Here is a 19,681-nt window from a genome sequence, read left to right on the forward strand (position 1 = left end):
TTGTCTTGTTATTGCTGACCTTCATACCAAATCTATTACAACAGTTATTCAATTTAGTCAGGGAATCTTGCAAACTTGAACCAGATTTTTTTAAAAGTATAACATCATCTACATAAAGTAAAGAACTGAGATTAACATCTCCAATTTTGATATCAGGTTTAATACCACTTCCCTTCATAATGTAATCCATATAGATAATAACAGAGGGGAACAGTGTACATCCTTGTCTGACACCAGATTTAACATTAAACTATCTTCCTGTACTTCAATTCTTACTGCTGACTTACAACTCAAAGACAAAGTATTGCCCCATTGACACCATATAACTGTAGCGTTTTGAATAGCTTCTCTCTTGGCATCTTGTCGTATGCCTTTTCCACATCTACAAAACTTAAGTACAGATGTTTGTTATATTCCAATGATTTCTCAACTATTTGTTGGAAAGTGAAAATCTGATCATGACAGCCTCTATTTGGCCTGAATCCAGCTTGTTGGTCACCAAGCTTCTCTTCCACAATCCTTCTCAACCGTTTCTCAAGTATACTTGCATATATCTTACCAGCAATACCCAGTAGAGAAATACCTCTGTAATTCTCACATTAGTTTTAATTCCCTTTTTATATATGGGAATTATGAGAGCTCTACTCCAATCATCTGAAATTTGTCTCTCTGTCCATTCCTTCTGAACTATACAGTGCAGCCACTTGTAAGACTTTTATACCTGCATACTTGACAGCACTCTTTCCTCCATTTCTGAGCTTCTTCAACAACCTCCAGAATATCTTGCCATCTTCTTGATATTTATTTTCTATGTTCTTACCAGTCTTCCCATGACTTTTGTTTAGTTAGTTTTACACGGTGTTTAGCTTTCTTACATTTGTCTCTGTATTCTCTAAGAGCACAAGCTGACTTATTGTGTCAAGAAAATGTGGAGCATATCCAGTCCATGTGGCTAAATGGAAAACACATCATCTATGTACTAGCCAGACAGTGGGTTTACATGGGGGCAAAGTTTAAGGGTTTTTCTTGAAAGGTCTCAAGAAGAAGTTGGCCAGGCAAAGGAGAAAATGGAGAACTCATAGCTGTTCCGTCTGTCTGTTGGTAGAATTTTTCTTGCCTAACAAACTGCAACAGGACTGAGATATTGAGAGGAAATATGTTTTGAATGAGGTCTAAGGTATCTTTGAGTGGGACATTAGTGAATAAAAAGGGGACATCAGAACTGGCCATTATGTCAGTATGTTGAAGTGTGAGCTTTTCTATACTGGCTTTAAATTGGGCTGAGTTTTTTTTATGTGTGAAGGTGTGTTGCCAAGTATATTGTGTAAGCACTTTGGCTAAATGTTTGGCAAATTTGTATGTAGGTGAATTCAGTGCCATTCACAGTGGGATGTAATGGCACATTTTGTTTATAGATTTTTGGTAATCCATATATATCCGGCAGTCTATAGTTATAAGGTTTCTGTTTTACTTCCACTTGCCAAGAGGTAACCTATTTAAGAATCCTAATGTAGTGTTTTGATTTGTGTACTGATTGGGATCATAGTCTTTAGAGAGGTAGGTAGAACGATCTGGGAGGCAAACTTACCTGTGTAATCTAATTGGTTTAAAGCCATAGTGTCATTTCCCTTATTTGCTTTGGTTACTATTCTGTGCAAATGTAAAGGTGAAGTCATGAGTTAACGCAGTACTATTTTGTATTCAAGTCCTAACAGTGTAAAAAAAAAAAAAAAATTAATAATCATTGCACTGAGCAGTATCAAGAGACACTATCTCTCACACAGGGGATAAATCTTGGGTAACCAAACCCAACAGATTCATTGAGATTGGGATGATGTAGCAAAGTGTTTAACTTCTCTCATTGTGTAATCATTCTGTAAAGAAACTGCTTTTGTGTGAGACTTCATCTTTTTTCAAAGAACTTTGTGTTTTAGAAGTGATAACAGTATTCTGTCAAATTGTTCTTAGCAGAGGTGCAAGAGATCTGATAAACACCAGGGAAGACAAGTAGGAATACATCTATTCTTCACAGAAACTAGAAAGAAATGCAGACATGACACAGAATAGCACTTTAAACCAGTAGATCTAAGTATCTTAGAAATGTTTTTGATATAAGGAATTATAATAGCAATATGGTTGACCTCCTCTTGAGAAACTGAATAGTTTTTTGTTGGCTTTATTTGATGATAGATATACTGAATCTGCTTTCTTGTTTATTGGTTACAGTGCATGAAGCAGGAGGAGTGAGCTCTGTAAACAAGAGTTCTTATCAGTGCCAGGATACATTTTATCTTCTGTTTCTAATACAATGCAATCATCTTGCTTTTTTTATATTTCTTCATCAACCAAATGGGAAACTTCAATTTTTAGCAAGAAAACATGCACCTGCCATTATATTTGTGCCCAGTCTCACCATCATAATTATTAAAAATGAGGCACTATAGGGATCCATTCATAGAGCTCACTTCTTTTGCTAATGGTTACAGTGAGTCTTTCATCAGTAAATCCATGAACAGCTATAGCATTTCTCCTGCACTCTCTCAACAGAAGGTCAAGTGTATTGCCGTTAAAAGCATATATCTAAATGCAACCATCTGAAGATAGACTTAAGTTCAAGTCGCCGACTGGAGGAACTTTTTCTAAGCCCTTCTTCAACAGGTTCCTGAGTTTGTAAATCTCTGGCACAGGCTAGTGGGTCCCTCCCCCACAACCCGGAAACTTGGTTTTTTGTTCCTTAAACTCGAGAAAATCGACTGTAGAACCAATATTATTTCAGACTTTAAAATATCCTGTTAGAGGTTAAGAACTAAGAAATAGCAGCACTTGTTTGTCCATCTCTTCATCGGTTACTACTTATAATTAGAGATAGTCTTGGGCCAGCTATCTCTGATTGGCTACCAGTGGAGATTGAACCATCCACTCAGTCTCCAAAAGCTAGATATGACTAAAACCCTCACCTAGGGTATTAGCTCATTATTTTTTTTTATTTTATCTAAGAATTTGCAAGTCTAAAATACTAAGGCATATTTCTTTTTAAATGGTGATCTATCCTGTTTGCAAGATTTCTTCTTTATAGATTATGTGAAGAATAGACTCCTTCCCCATTGGCCTACTTGGTGTTTTATTTCACTTTGACTAGTCTGGTAGATGTTCAGAAATTCATAAGAAACATCAAAATTACATTCAATACTATGAGCTGGAACAATGTAGTGGTATTGAATAATACACCATCACCTCTGAACACAAGTTCTTTGGAAAAAGACTAAACTCTTACATAAAAGCAGTTTTCTTATGGAAAGAAAAAGATTGTACAATGAAAAAGTTGTGAAGCTCAGCTGTGTTGCCACAATCTCCATAATAATGGATTACATTTATCCTGTTTATGTGAGAGACGTCTTAATATTGCTCGTCTCTATTAAATTTTTTGTAAGAACTTTGGTACAATATCACAATATGCTGTTGTTAATTCATGATTTCACCTTCATATTCATTTTTTAAAATTTTTTTTTCTTACATTTGCTTATTTATATATTCTCATTTATTCATACACATACTGACTACTGAATTAGAAACTTTTATTTAATACTGTGTTGGACCTCCTTTAGCATGAATTACAGAACATATGCAGTTTGGCATAGATTCCACAAAGTGTTGGATTGCATCTATAGTATACCAGCATACACCAGATAGTCCTTTAAATGGCTTGCATTTGATGGAATAGGATTTTGCTTCCATATCTGTTTTTCTAACATGTCCCATACATTCTCAATGAGGTTCACATCTTGGCTTTGTGGTGGCCAGGGAAGATGGTGGAAGTCGCAGTCATGCTTAGTGAACCACTGCTGAACAGTCCTTGCGTGATGGGTAGTAGCATTGTCATCCATGAAATAACTGTCATCTTCTGGTAAGAAGTCAATATTGCAGGATGGACTTGATCACCAACAATGTTCAGATATTCCTTGGAGGATACTAAACCTTCCAGCAATATCAGGGGACCTGTTCCATACCAAGAGAACATGCCCGACACTATATCCAGAACCTTGAGTTGTGTTTACAAGGCAAACTGGGTTCATTGCTTCATGGGACTCCCACCAAACACTCTGCCTACTGTTGGTACAAAACAAAGTGTACCATGACTTGTTGGACCACATGACTTTTTTTCGTCTCCAATTACGGTGATCTTGAGGCCACTGTAGACAAACTTTTCAGTTCTGTGCAGAAATCTGTGGTTTCCATATAGTCATGTGACTGCCAATATTGATCCTCTTCAATTCCCTGTGTATTGTTCAGTGAGATATGGGTTGGGAACTTTATTAAATGTTTCGGTCAATTGCTGCAAACAGGAAGTTATATTTGTCTGTACAAACCTTCTGAGACAATGGTGATCTCATTCCTGACAGATTATCTCAGGACCACAGTTCTTAGACCAGCAATTCTGGTTATTTTTCTACTGATTAAACACCCAAGATATCTCTTGAGAAACAAGTCAGCTTTGCTGTTTTCAGAATGATGGCTCCAGCCAGACGGGCACCTACAATAAGTCCTTTATCAAACTCTGAGAGATCCTTGGTTTTTTGCATTGTGATCAACAGCATTTTTAAATAGTTACCTAGTGACACCTGATCAAGTATTTTGCATAAATGCTGTGTTAGTGCCATTTACGTACATATGTATAGAGGCTTCTAATTCAGTGGCCAGTACATGTGCATAGATGCCCTTGATAAGCTGGGTGAAATTTTATAATTTTATCGCATAAATTATGTTTTGTTTATTCTACTCAAGTGATCCTTAAAGATATTTTCAATTTCTTTCAGTTCTGTGTCCCATTCCATCCATGTAATATACACAGCTTGTTTTTTTTTTTTTTTTTTTTCATCCCAAAGAGTATACAACTTTACACTATGATACAATGAATGGCAATTGTTACCTTTTCTCCAAACCACCATCTGTTTAGATCATTCTGCAGGATCTCTATATCAAACTATTGCTTATCACAGTTCAGCATCATTAGGAAACAACTGGATATTCCTTTACAACATCATTCATATTACAATAAATTGAACAGCAGCAGCCCAAGTATAGAGTCCTATGATGGACCACTGGTGCCCTGCTTTCTCTTTGATTCAGCTTCACCATATTTTACACCATTTCTGATGTCTCTCCATCAGCCATCTTCTTATCCATGTTATCAGCTGCATGTCCATTTCTATTTACTCCCATTTACATAAGGTTCCCTGCAATATCTTGTTCAAATGTCTTTGGAAAATCTAGCATTATCATGATGTAGACATTTCTTCTATCCAACTCAACTTTTTTTTTTTTTTTTTTTTTTTTTGTAGATAGTGAGCAAACGACTAAGGTAGAGTATCATATTTCTATCCACCCATTTCTGAATTTTACACCTAACCAATTTTTCCAATACCTTAAATCCACTCATAATATACCAGTTGGTCTATAATTATGTGCTACCTTCTGCCTTCGAGCTTCCTTTCAACGTGTCTATCTTGTCCTCATTCCATTCCTAGGGGCTCTGCTGTGCTGAGACTTAACATCACATGGCTGTATTCACATTGAGATTTTCTTAATATCCTAAACATATCCCAGTTCATCTACCTCTCTTCTCATATTGAGATTTGTCATATCAGTTACTGCATTATTTCCACCTGTATGATACATAAGTTAATCAGTAGTTTAACTATTTATTCTGCTTCTGTTACCTTCTTGCTATCAATGTTCATTAAAGTTATCCATCCATAAATGCTCTTCCTTTTACTCACCACTTAGCAAATAATTCTTTGAATTTTCTTTCATTTGCTCAGCTAATTTCCCTTCATAATCAGATTTTGCCTTGTTCACTGTGCTGATTATCCATCTTGCATATGTGTTGTACTAATGATGATCACGTTTGTTTTTGCAATTCCCATTTCATGATGATGCTAATTCATTTAACTTCCATCCTGATTGATCCTTCTGATCCTTGGTGTACAGTCTGATTCTGTTCTGTTCTTTAAATATTCCTTAACCATTTCCCATGCACTACTAGCATTCTTTCCTTACGGTTTCTTATATGGAGATACTGCTTCTAGCTGCCTTCTAAGAATATAGAATTGAAATTTCTACATGCTTAGTCATCTCTCAAATCAAGACTGCATGATCACTCTCCCAAATTGGATGCAGATGGTTCACCTTGGTTATGGAAAATTTATGATGCTTTCACCATATTCAACACACTCATATCCTGACTCCCTTCCATCACATGTTGTTTTAAGTAATTATTCCAGTAGCTGCATACTTTTCATTTCTTATATTAATTAAATGATGCCAGGATACCTGCCAATTCAAAAGTACATTGGTGCGCAAAACCCAAGGACGAACACTAGTTCTGAAGATTACAACCCTAAATTCAGACAAATCAGCTTGTGGCAATTTGTATAACTGATGATTTCAAGTAAAAGGTGGGTATATGTTCAAATTTTATAATCATGTTCAAAGGAGTGACATCGTAGCACTGAACAGGATAAAAGGCACAAATTGTGTTTGAAGGAAGCCCTTTGCAAAAGGCTGCACTAAGCAAATTGTGTTTGAAGGAAGCTCTTTTCATGAAGGAATAATGTTGCAAACTTGGATGTCTTATAATATCCCAAAGACATCATCTAGATGATTTCACATGGGGAAGAATTATCAGAAAGCTTGAAGAAAGCTGCAGAATTACTGATATATTGCCAGAGAGTTGGGAATTTTACATAAAATTGTATCCAGGCTCTGGCAGCATTTCAAACTGATGGAATGCGTTCCAGACGTTTGCTAAGAGTTGCCATCGCTCTACCACAGAGCATTAAAACAAATTTTTGGTTATAACAGCAAAACGTAATCAATGTACCACAGCAAGTCAACTTGCAAGTTGGCTCCATTCATATTTATATGTGGATATCTTGACAAACTGTGACAAGTAGGCCTATTTGCCTGTAGTCTGCATCCCTTTATCCACATATCATAGAACATTTTTCAGTGGTGTATCCATAAAAATTGGACAAGACTCAGTGTGCTAATGTACTCTCTACAGACAGTAATTTTAGTTTTTCCTCCAATTCTAGATTACTCATGATCTGGCATGAAATTGGTACTTCTTACCATCAGAAGAATGTTCTTGAAAGGGATAGATACAGCAATGCTGGGGTCATAGTGTGGGGAGGCATTATGCTTAATGGACGCATCGAGCTACAGGTGCTGGAAAAAGGACTATGACTGGTGAACAATATTGCAACGAAGTTCTTCAATATCATGTTCAATTGTTCCGTGGTGCTGTAGGCAAAGAATTCATTTTTATGGATGACAATGCCACACCATATCATATGCAAACAGTGAAGATACTTCTGGAGACTGAGGATATTAATTGAATTGAGTGGTATGAGAGCTACATCACAGTTCAGGGTGGACATATTCCATACTGAAATGTCTCTCTGCATAGTTTTCTGTAAGCACTGTACATTAATTCCTTAACTACAGCCTTAGGAAATTTATAACTTTTGCCAAAAACATACTGCAATTTAATTTGTATGAAATTTTTTAAGTAATATAATTTGTGTCCAAATTTGGCTCTAGTCATCAAAAAGCTAAGGACAAACTACATTTTCATGGACACCAGTTTACATTCAATTCAACCATACTAATTCAAGAAGTGGCCTGAGCAATGGTTGAAGGTTTTTTGCAGTCGTTAACTTGACTTGACTCTTTCCTCCTCTTAATTTATGTTCCCCATAACGAAAGTTTCTCTAATGATTGTGTGCCCTAATCTCAATCTAATGTATGTCATCTACACCAGTCTGGTTGGCTGAGTGGTTAGCATGTCTGTTCTCCAATGAAAAGGCAGTGGTTTCAGATTCTGTCTTGGACATAGATTGTAAACTAGGGATGCACAGACCATGGGTTGCATGCGGCCCTACATTGATTTGCTGGCGGCCCGCCTCACTGTGTATTATTTTAACTTTAACAAGTTACACGATAGGTAATTTTTAAAAATGGTACATGCGCAAAGCAAAGTATCTGTGATGTCACGATTGCCTGTCTACTTACGATAATCGGTTAGTAATAATGTTAACAAATTTTATAATTCATCTATTTGTCATATGAGTATTTTGTTTTCGTAGGTGCGGTTGCTACAATTAATTATCACCCCTAGGAAACGGTAAAAAATAAATTCTACAATGGATAAAGCAGGGTCAAGTAGGAAATGCAAACTACAGGATGAAAAACGGCAGTTTCAGGATAGCTGGACCAAAAAATATGGTTTTGTGCAGTCGTTTAATAATATCGTGTGCTTGATTTGCAAACGTTCTGTAGCCACACCAAAAGAATACAATATAAGGAGACACTATGAAAGTCTGCATTCTACATTTTCAAATTTACCCGAAGAACTACGTAAACAAAAGATTTCATTTTTGAAACGAGAATTGACAGCTCAGCAAGTGATGTTTACAAAACCTATTCAAGATTCGAAAATCGCAACAGGAATAAGTTTTGAAATATCTTGCCTTATAGCAAAAAGGTGCCGACCATTTACAGAAGGATATTTTGTTAAAGATTGCCTCGAGATAGCTGCTAAAAAACTTTGTCCTGAATCAGCCAAAAATGTTGAAAAAATTCAGTTAAACAGGATGACTGTACAAAGAATTACTGCAATGTCGGAAAATGTAAAGGACCAATTAACATCTTATGCAAAGAAATTTGCCTATTTTTTATTAGCTATTGATGGATCAACTGACATTACTTTCACAGCCAGTTGTTAATCTTTGCACGTGGAATAACGCAAGAGTTTGAGGTAAGTGAGGAGCTGATTGGAATGAGTTCATTGTCAGATCAAACGAAAGGTAATGACATGTTCACTGGGCTTTTGGAACAGTGTTCCAAAATTGATTTAGATCTGACAAAATTATCAGGTATCATGACTGACAGAGCTCCTTCCATGATAGGAGCTAATTCTGGCTTGGTAACATTATTGAAACAGCATTTGGGACGGCACGATGATGAGTTGATACAATTCCACTATATAATCCACCAGGAGAGGTTGTGCCCTAAGAAACTTGGATTTGAATGTGTCATGAAAGTTGTGGTTTCAACGATTAATTTTATAAAATCCTGTGGTCTTAATTACCGACAATTTAAAAAGTTTCTTGAAGACAATGAAAGTGAATATGGTGACTTAATTTTTTACACAGAAGTGAGGTGGCTAAGTCATGGACAAACATTGGAGCAGTTCATAAATTTAATTGATGAAATTGAAATCTTCATGACTGAAAAAAACAAAAAAGTCCCTGACATAAAAAATCTGGATTGGTTATGTGACTTAGCCTTTCTGGTTGACATTACTAATCATTTAAATACGTGACTTCATGGTAAAGATCAATTGGTTACTCAACTTTACGGCCACAATTTGTCTTTTGCAGTGCAAGTTAAATCTATTTCAAATCCAACTGAAGTCAGGGAATTACATTCATTTTCCTAATTATAAGAAAGTTTCTGAAAAATTCAATGTTACCTTCAAAACTCTTGAAAACTGTGTGTGTTGAAAAGATTGATAACTTGATATCAGCCTTCAAGGATCGGTTTTCTGATTTTTTCAGAAAACCGATTTCAGCTTGAACTCATCGACATTCAAAATGATGAGAGCCTGCGAAATAAATTTAATGAAGGCAATTTATTAAACTTCTATCGTTGTGTCGATAAAAACAATTATAAATGGTTGCTAGATAATGCATTAAAATGTGCAAGCCTCTTTGGCTCAACATATATTTGTGAACAAACTTTTTCGATCATGAATATTAACAAATCGAAAAATAGGAACCGCTTAACTGATGAAAATTTAGAATCAATTTTGTGGTTGGCTACTACAAAAATCGAACCAAATATCAAAACAATTGTCAAATCAATGCAATGTCACGCATCAAATTAAATTCACTTACTTTTTATTACCTTTTTTGTAACAATTATGATAGGTATAAATAAAATAAACAATATATGATAGATAACGTTCGAGTTTTTTTTGTTGGCGGCCTTCCCATAAGTAACAGTGGAACTATGCGGCCCTCGGCCTTAACAAGTTTGTGCATCCCTGTTGTAAACGGTTGTTATTTTTGCGGCATTGTATACTATGGCTATCTCTTTATGCTGTATTATTTAATTCCTATTCTTGGTTTTATCTCTTACTCTACCTTCCGTGACTCTATATTCTTATACCTGCAAGCACTGAAAATTTATTTGTTAAGCTGTGCCATCAGGCCTGCTTGTGGTATAAGAACAAGTACTTCCAGTAGGTCCTAATTTAACACAAAATCCTCTCCTAATCAAATTACAGTTGTGGCTTTCTATGCGTTCCTTATGTTATCTATCATTTAGTTCCCCACTCACAGGATCATGTTTATTTGGAAACAGTGCATTGCATATTAAAGATCAGGCAGTACTCATTGAATATAAATAACAAGCATGTTTATTAAATACTAAGACTGAATATACAATACATGCAATAGGGAAATTGCTCTTTGTAATCTCAGTTTCAGTTACGCTAAATATGACATAATATGATAAGGCAATTTCCCGCAATTATTCAATAAATTTGCAATAATCACCTCAACTTAAATTTCAACTCCTAGTTTAAGCAAATCATCATAAAATATCACTTATATAGCAATTCTACAATTTAGCAATATAAACATTGGTGTTCCTTACAATTAACAGTTTAACGTTTTAGCTCAATTACTCCTTATAAAATAGCTATGCTCTGGTCTACACACTTAACAATTCCAACCATAAATTTTGCATCAATTCACTCTCGGACATAAATATCTTAGCAGTCCATCTAAAGCAGTTCTCTTACGCCACATATAAAATAACTTATAATAAACAACTCATATTAATTCTTTACTTCTTTTTAGTGCTCCTCTTGACAGTCCATTTCATATCACAGTTTCTTCTCAGTCTCGGGTTTTTGGATTTTTTTCCCTTGAGGTTCTCGGAGCACTGGTGAGTCCGTCAGGTCAGTTGGTGGGGTTTGAGGAGTGATTTCCCGGTGTCTTGAACTTCGAGCAAAAGGTCACAGCTGTCGGAGCTTGTGCAGACTCATCTGAGTGACAAAGTATCTGTTCCAGATTGGCTTGGTTCCTCTGTGGCTAATCACTTCTGGTTACCCTCATTTTTGATCTTAAGCGACTTGTGGCAGATCGACCTCTGTTTTCCTCCTTCGGACTTCTCCATGTCTTAGCCAAAATTATCGATCCCTGATGGTTGAAGATCCTTGCCTTATATTCATCAGTCTTTTCTGAAACCTTGGGTTAAGGATTGAAATCCCCGTACTTTCCTGCGCAAACTCTGGATCTAGGTTTGGGAACCCCAGATATTTCCTCGTGACTCTCTTGATCTAAAATTTCCGGCGACTTCTCTCTTCTCCCCCCGTCATATGTCTTTAATCTGTTTTACCGGACTAAGGAATTTATGTTTGATTCTTGCTGCTCCTTTCTCCACTGACCATGAAGGTCACCTAAGACTGAACTTGTAAACAAAAGGGCTCTCTTGCACTTTAATCAGAGCACTAACATCAAAATAATCTTCCGATGGCAAGGCATTGCCCTTGGCTTTACCATTTTAACATTCTTTATGTGAGGTTTATGTGAGGAGCAAGCTAATTCCCTTTGGGCTTTATACATAGGCTTTAGTATTCTATTTACAATAACAACCAAAAGTTATTTTTACATGTTTTTCTAGATGTGACCTCTGTAAAAGTCGATGCAATAAAAAATATAAAAATTTACGCTGCTTCGAATTTTACAAAATGTTTCTGATGGTCTTTGTTCATTCGTTCATACATAGAGATGGACTGGGTTGCCATGGAAGAAGACCTAACCCCCTATTAAAAGGAAGGGGAAGAGGCCTTCCTCAGTAAATAAAGAGATCAGAAGCTCACCTCATGTCATCTATGTCTTTCTTCACCTCAGGTGTATAGCAGCAACAACTATATATATGTTTATATATAGTTATATATATATATAATTATATATATATAGCATCAGTAACTTCAAGTGCACTGTTTTCCTCAACCACTGTATTCCTGTTGAACTTCTTCTCTTACCAGTTGCAAATCTGCTATCATTAGCACTACTGTCCTCTGTGAAAATATCATATCCTTTACATCCTCTCCTTGTAACAGTATCTTCCTCTGTCAACGAAGGTGCACTATGACTAATTTTTAACAAAGGCAAGCTTACTGCTGTCAAAAACATCTCACCCTTGTTCAAGTTGCTTTTTGCATTAATATATTTGAATTGGCAAGTATCCTGTCATCTTTCAATTAGTGTTACATTCAGATTTTATATCATCCGAGAAACTGTATTCAGGATTCTTTGAACTCTCTTATTTTTACACTCGCTCACCTCAGGGGTGCCCTTTAAATGTCCACCTCCATTGTCCCCACACCTCCCAGATAGCCATAATTTTCCTGACTTTGCACTTTCCTCCTCTTGCTGACCACAACTTTCTCCACAACTCCAAATTCACTCAAGTTATTCAGTCCATCTTTCACATACAAGGTCAACAAATTCACTCCATGCATCTAAAAACTGCACACTTGAGTATGAAGTATTTTTAAATGTTCTCATATATTTCTTTTGTTTGTTTTTTTTTCTGACTAGAGGAGATGTATATATAAAAAAATCAGTTAACGCCTTTTTTGTTTCCATATAGGGAGTAGATGAGGCTGTTTTAGCCCTATAGGGACCGTGAGATGGTGACACTTGTTAGCCATTTCTTCACTGCATGTCACTTAATTAGTGATAGCCTTGGGCCAGCTATCTCTGACTACTAGTTAAGATTGAACTGCTCATTCAGTCTAGAGAAGATATCTATTCAAAATATTAAGAAACATTCATAACATGAACATTTTGCAATATTGTTTTATTTTCTTTATCTGTGTCGTTTTTATTGTCATATACATTGAATACAGTTATGCTTTTCTTTTATATACTAATTTCACTAGCATCCTTTTAAAAAAATTACTAAAATGTTGACTTTTATAGGTTAGTACGAAATCTCTTTGAAATGGCTAGACAGCAGAAGCCAAGCATAATTTTTATTGACGAAGTTGACTCACTTTGCAGCTCACGTTCAGATAATGAATCAGAAGCTGCTCGCAGGATCAAAACAGAATTTTTAGTTCAGATGCAGGGTAAGTTGTGTTTTGTTATATGCTAATTATAGTTTTTTTAAATGTGTGTGTGATTCCCACCCATGACAGGTTAAGCTTATTGTATATTAGTACTGTGAGTTGGGGTTTTTTATTTTATTTTACTGATTTTGTATATATTTTATATTTTTATTTACTTTTTATATACTCTTGGAAACCTTTCTTTACAGACCAAACATGAAACTTTTCAAGCTACTTCAGGCCTCTAGTAAGTAGGGCAGTGGGCTCACAATGGGCAATAAAATTCATCTCCCATCTAAAGATAGTCATAAACATCTATGACCAAATATCTATAATATGATAAGTACCTGCTGGATTTCTATTTATTGCATGGACTAGTCATTACTAACATAAGAAAAGGCTCGTTCATTATGTTATTGTTAATAATAATATTTCCTTATTGGTTCAGTATATTATACAAGGGATTTGAAAAATTATCACCATTAAATTTTAACCTCAATAAAAATTAATATTGTATTGAAAGGAAAATATGTGTAACATTTTCAAAAAGAATTTTAAAGTTAAGCAGCTTTCAAAGGTGAAACGTAGACCTCAAATATACAAATATTATTGAAAAAAATAAGAAGAAAAGAATTGAAAGATTTTGAAAATAAGAACAAAACAAGAACCATTGTCGGAGACTGAGTAACAAAACATGAAGAAAATTTAGATTTAGTCAAGGAGTCATGTTGTGAAGTTGTTTGAAAATACAGAAAAATCTGAACTTCATTGTAGACTGAAAAAAAAAAAGTGGCATTCCTGGAAAAGATAACAAAAGTTTCTGACAGGAAAGCAACACAGGAGAGTACAGAGTAATGTATGAAAGCAAATGTATATGTAAAAGTATAAAAGCAAAATTCATGGGAAGGCTTTAATAAGCATATAGAAAATATATCACGAAATTGGTAAATATTCCAGAAGCTGTTGAAAAATAGCTAAGAAATAGCAAAAAAGATGGCTGTGAAAGAAATTGCAGATCCTGAAGGTGAAGATATTCTGGATGCCTGGAGTAATTGCTTTGAAAGATTGTTAAATGACATATGACATGAATAGAAAATATCAAAGAGAAATCAAGCGTATGTATCTTGACTGTAGCTTAAAAACATGAAATGTTAAAACACTGCTGGATTAGGTATAAATTAACCAAGAATATCCTCAAATGTTCAATTTTAAGTGTTTACTGGCATAATTCAGAAGGCAAAAGAGAAGTAAAATCAAATATGAGAATTACAGGGGAGTTTCTTAATGAGTGTTTAGAAGATAAAGATTTTTGCAATCATACCTGAGAAGGGACTAAAAGTGTGGAAGAAAAACTTAGGAAAGAACAAGCAAACGGGGTTCAAGCCAAATAGAGGTTTTCAGAATCAGAAGTTCACTTCAAGACAGATAGTTCAGAAATCATGGGAATATAACAAGGATCTGAGTTTTATAGAGGTGGAAAAGACACATGATGTGGTAATAAGAGAAGCTGTTCAAAACTTTATATGGTGTAAATAGGACATTATACAGAGTATCATCATCAAATTCCTGATATGTATTCTCAAGTGAGGCATAGGATATGATAGTGCTACATGAAAAACTTACATCATTACTAACTTCTTATCTACAATTTTCCTCCGAATCAATCTGTTACCTTTCAAGACTTCAACATTATCAGATCTTATATTTCTGTCTTCTAAGCCATGTCTTACTGTATCAATCCACCTATATCTTGGTCTTCCTTTGGGTCTTTTTCCTGCCAACCTGGCAGAGAACACTTGTTTTGCTATTCTTTCCTTTCCCATTCTGTATAAGTGACCATACCACCTGAGATTAGCTCTGCTAACACATTCCTGGATGCTGTCAATGTCAAGTTCTTTCCTAATATACTCGTTTTTAATATGATAGTGCCATTAATGCCATCTGTTCGTGCCCCTCATCTTTCTCAGAGCACTCATATCTGCAGTCTCTAGTCTTTGGTCAAGTGTTTTACTTCTGACCTAGCTCTTAGATCCATAAGTTAAAATTGGTTTGAACACTGTCTTGTATACAGCTAATTTAGTGTTTTGGCTAATTTCTCTCTTATTCCATATAGATTTATTCATTTGACTTCCTACCATACCAGCTTTGTTGATTCTGTTGTCTATTTCCATATTTAATTTACCATCTTCACTAAAAATCGTGCCTAAGGTATCTGAAATGTTTTATTTGTTCTATAGGTTCTTTATTCACAATGTAGTTGATATTTTCATTGTCTTTGATTTGTTATTGCTGACCTTCATACCAAATCTATTACAACAGTTCTTCAATTTAGTCAGGGAATCTTACAAACTTGAACCAGATTTATTTAAAAGTATAACATCATATGCATAAAATAAAAAGATGAGATTAACATCTCCAATTTTGATATCAGGTTTAATATCACTTTCCTTCATAATGTGATCCATATAGATAATGAATAACAGAGGGGATAATGGACATCCTTGTCTGACACCAGGTTTAACATTAAACCATCTTCCTTTACTTTCTTCAATTCTAACTGTTGACTTACAACTCAAATAAAGACTTCATTATATCAAGAAATCAAGTATTTCTTGGTATAATGCCCCATTGACCATATAACTGTAGTATTTTGAATAGCTTCTCTCTTGGCACCTTGTCATATGCCTTTTCTAGTTCTACAAAACTTAAATGCAGATCTTTGTTATGTTCCCATGATTTCTCAACTATTTGTCGTAAAGTGAAAATCTGATCCTGCCCGCCTATATTTAACCTAAATTCAGCTTGTTCTTCACCAAGCTTTCCTTCCACAATCCTTCTTAACCATTTCTTCAGGGCTTACCACTGAATCTCCAAGTTTCTCAAACTCTTTTGTTTTTTCTTGAATAATGTTTGTTTGTATTTTAGTCTACAGTTCACATCTGAGAGCTGCTCAACTTTTATTTGCTTTAAAACTTTCTTACGTGTTTTTTTTTTTTTTTTTTTCAATATGAAATTCAATTTTGTCCTGCTCAAGAATAAATGGTGATCATTTCCAATTTCAAATTCTCTGTACAATCTAATTCTCGTGGAAAGGCTTAGACATTGGTTATGCATTTTCACTATATAATTTAAGGAAATTACAACGTACTAGGATATACATTAAAATAAATTTTAATATATTTCAATATTTCGGCAACATCATGTTGCCATTTTCAAGAACTTAGGTACAAGACACGTGCACACAGGCACAACAAAACAGTAAGTGAGGAAGAAGTAGGAAGCTATTATTTCTCCTAAAGTCCTGATGGTGTTCTCTAGCGGGCAGTGTTAGTATTCTTGGGCGATTGGACTGAAGGTCTTCTGATGTAGGTTTCCCAAATTTGAGGAAGTCTCATGCAGCCAAATTTGTTGAGGTTTGGATCATTTCTTAGGGCTGAAGCTGACATGAAAAGCCTTTCATATCTGTATTTGCTACGGTGTATTATCCTGGCTTTCTTCCACCGTAATCTATGGCAGGTATCCAGCGCATGGTCAGCAAGACCAGAGTGGCTGTATTGGTGAAAACGGATGTAGTCCTTGTGTTCTGAAATTCTGATATTTGCTGTCCTGCCTGTTTGGCCAAAGTAGGACAGCTTACAGCAGCAAGGGACCTGGTATACACCAGGTAGGTCTGAGGGGGAGGTTGGTCTTTAGTAGAGCGGATAAGGGATGCCAATTTTTTATATGGTCTGTAACAAGAAGTTAACCTTCATACATAAAAAACTCAGCCCATTTCAAAGCCAGCATAGAAAACCTTACACTCAAACACACTGACTTAATGGTCAGTTTTGATGTCTCCTCCTTATTCACAAATGTCCCACTCAAAGAATCCTTAGATCTAATCCAAGCTAAATTTCCTCCCGATATCACAGCCCTATTTCAGTTCACAATGAGCTCAGGCTATTTTGTTTGGCAAGGAAAATTCTGCAAACAAATAGAGGGGACAGCCATGGGTTCTCCACTCTTCCCACCCTTGGCCAACTTTTATATGGAGTCTTTTGAAGAGAAAGCCCTTAAACTCTGCCCCACAAAAACCAACCTTTTGGCTTTGCTATATATATGATGTATTCGCTATTTGGCCACATGGCTCCGATGCACTCCTCTCCTTCTTAACACACTTAAACAACCAACACCCCAGAATCAAATTCACCCTGGAAGAGGAAAAAAACAACTGCATTCCTTTCTTAGACACATTAGTCACCCGCCAACCTGATGGAACCTTGGTTTTCTCAGTCTATAGAAAACCCACCCATACAGGCAGATACATTCACCAACAATCCCACCACCCCTCTTCACAGCAATATGGAATCATTAAGACACTACACAACAGGGCTAAACTTATCTGCTCGAATGACAATGCCCTAACCACAGAACTAAACCACTTTCTCAGCCAATGGCTACCCCCCCCCCACCAAAAAAAAATCCAAAAAATATTGAAACCAGTAAATCCCCCCCCCCCTCACAACAAGGATTACTTTAAATCCATCACCATACCTTATATCCGATTTACCTCGGAAAAAATCACAAAAATCCTAAAAAAACATAACTTCTTGTTACAGACCATATAAAAAATTGGCATCCCTTATCTGCTCTACTAAAGACCAACCTCCCACCCCTAACCTGCCTGGTGTATACCAGGTCCCTTGCTGCTGTAAGCTGTCCTACTTTGGCCAAACAGGCAGGACAGCAAATATCAGAATTTCAAAATACAAGAACAACATCCGTTTTCACCAATACAGCCACTCTGGTCTTGCTGACCATGCGCTGGATAGTTGCCATAGAATACGGTGGAAGAAAGCCAGGATAATACTCCATAGCAAATACAGATATGAAAGGCTTTTCATGGAATCAGCTTCAGAAACAATCCAAACCTCAACAAATTTGGCTGCACGAGACTTCCTCAAATTTGGGAAACCTACATCAGAGGACCTTCAGCCCAATCGCCCAAGAATACCAACATTGCCCGCTAGGGTGCACCATCAGGACTTTAGGAGAAATAATAGCTTCCTACTTCTTCCTCACTTACTGTTTTGTTGTGCCTGCATGCACGTGTCTTGCACCTAAGTTTTTGAAAATGGCAACGTGACGTTGCCGAAATATTGAAATATATTAAAATTTATTTTAATGTATATCCTAGTACGTTGTAATTTCCTTAAATTATATAGTGAAAATCTGTACAATCTAGTGTCCTTCACCAGATAGAAAACGTCACTGTCAACACTAACATAGTCAATGAGACTTTTCTTATTCCTTGTCTGTTCTCTCCGTGTGAATTTTTGCACATTTTTATGTTGAAACATTGTGTTAGTAATAACCAGTTAATGTCTGAGCAGAAATCCACCAGGTATTTGTCATTATTATTAGCTTTGCTCTTTTTTCCCAATTTTCCCAAAATATTTTTGTATGTGTGACAATCATTTCCTACTCTGCTATTTAGATCTCCAATGAGGACCAACTTTTCCTTTTTCATTGTGTTAATTGCTTTCTCTAAAGCCTCAAAATTCCTCTACTTCTACCTTAGTAGAACCTTCTGTAGAGCCATAGGCACAAATAATAATGTTTCAATAAAAAGGTCTATTATTTTATTACTATAGATTTTTATTTATTTTTTTTTAAATAATCTCAAAATACATTGTATCAACAATACATTATATATTTAACTTGTATTTGTGAATCTGCTCAAAGAAGACTGTTAATGTACATTACATTAGTATTGCAAAATTTTCTGGGAGGAACAACAAAATTCACACCATCTCTCGATACCTAACAGCAGAGATGGTACAAGTCACTGGTCCTGTCAAGCAAAGTTCTTCAAAAAAAAGTATGTGCCGTTAATAAACGATATAGTGAAACCACACCACACCACACTGTGACTTTCGGTGAGTGCAAAAGGGTCTTATGGAACACTGGGAATTATTTGCAGCCCAAATGGAAATTCTTTAGCAGTTTTCATACTGAGAAATTCTATTATAAATATGATTCATGTTTTTAAGTAATAAACTTTTAACATATGTAATCTTCAAAAAATTATGCTCACATTACAGGTGTAGGAATTGACAATGATGGTATCCTCGTGCTTGGGGCAACCAACATCCCTTGGATTTTAGATGCTGCAATCCGTAGAAGGTAATTATTGTAGTGTACAGATTTTATTACACTGCTGATTGTGTTTATTATATTTAGTCTGTTCTTAAAACAATTGAATTCAAAATTTCCTTAATTATTTCATTTCATACTTTCTTCTGATCATGTTTGTTTGTTGTCTCAATGATATGATGCTGCTTGGTTCAGCAGTCCTGGATGAGAATTACACAACTGAAAAACATAAAAGATGGATAGCTCGTGACCTACTAATTTAACATCCATAATTAGTCACTTTTATATTTTGCTGTTAGTTGATACTAAACTTGGGATTAATTTACCTATTAGTTCACTTGATCTGATGGAATGGTA

General features: G+C 35.6%; 1 protein-coding gene across 1 annotated transcript in view; it reads left to right on the forward strand.

Moving 5' to 3' along the window:
* Nucleotides 1-19,681, forward strand: part of Vps4 (vacuolar protein sorting 4) — a 216,813-nt gene that overhangs the window by 109,262 nt on the left and 87,870 nt on the right. Inside the window, exons 7-8 of the mRNA XM_090398397.1 lie at nucleotides 13,062-13,210; nucleotides 19,273-19,354. Of these exons, the coding sequence (XP_090254523.1) occupies nucleotides 13,062-13,210; nucleotides 19,273-19,354 (231 nt within the window). The remainder of the gene's footprint in view (nucleotides 1-13,061; nucleotides 13,211-19,272; nucleotides 19,355-19,681) is intronic.

The sequence above is a fragment of the Typopeltis vanoorti genome, chromosome 9 (genome assembly GCF_054136105.1).
Source record: "Typopeltis vanoorti isolate ZY-2024b chromosome 9, IOZ_Tvanoo_1.0, whole genome shotgun sequence".
Taxonomy (NCBI): Eukaryota; Metazoa; Arthropoda; class Arachnida; order Uropygi; family Thelyphonidae; genus Typopeltis; species Typopeltis vanoorti.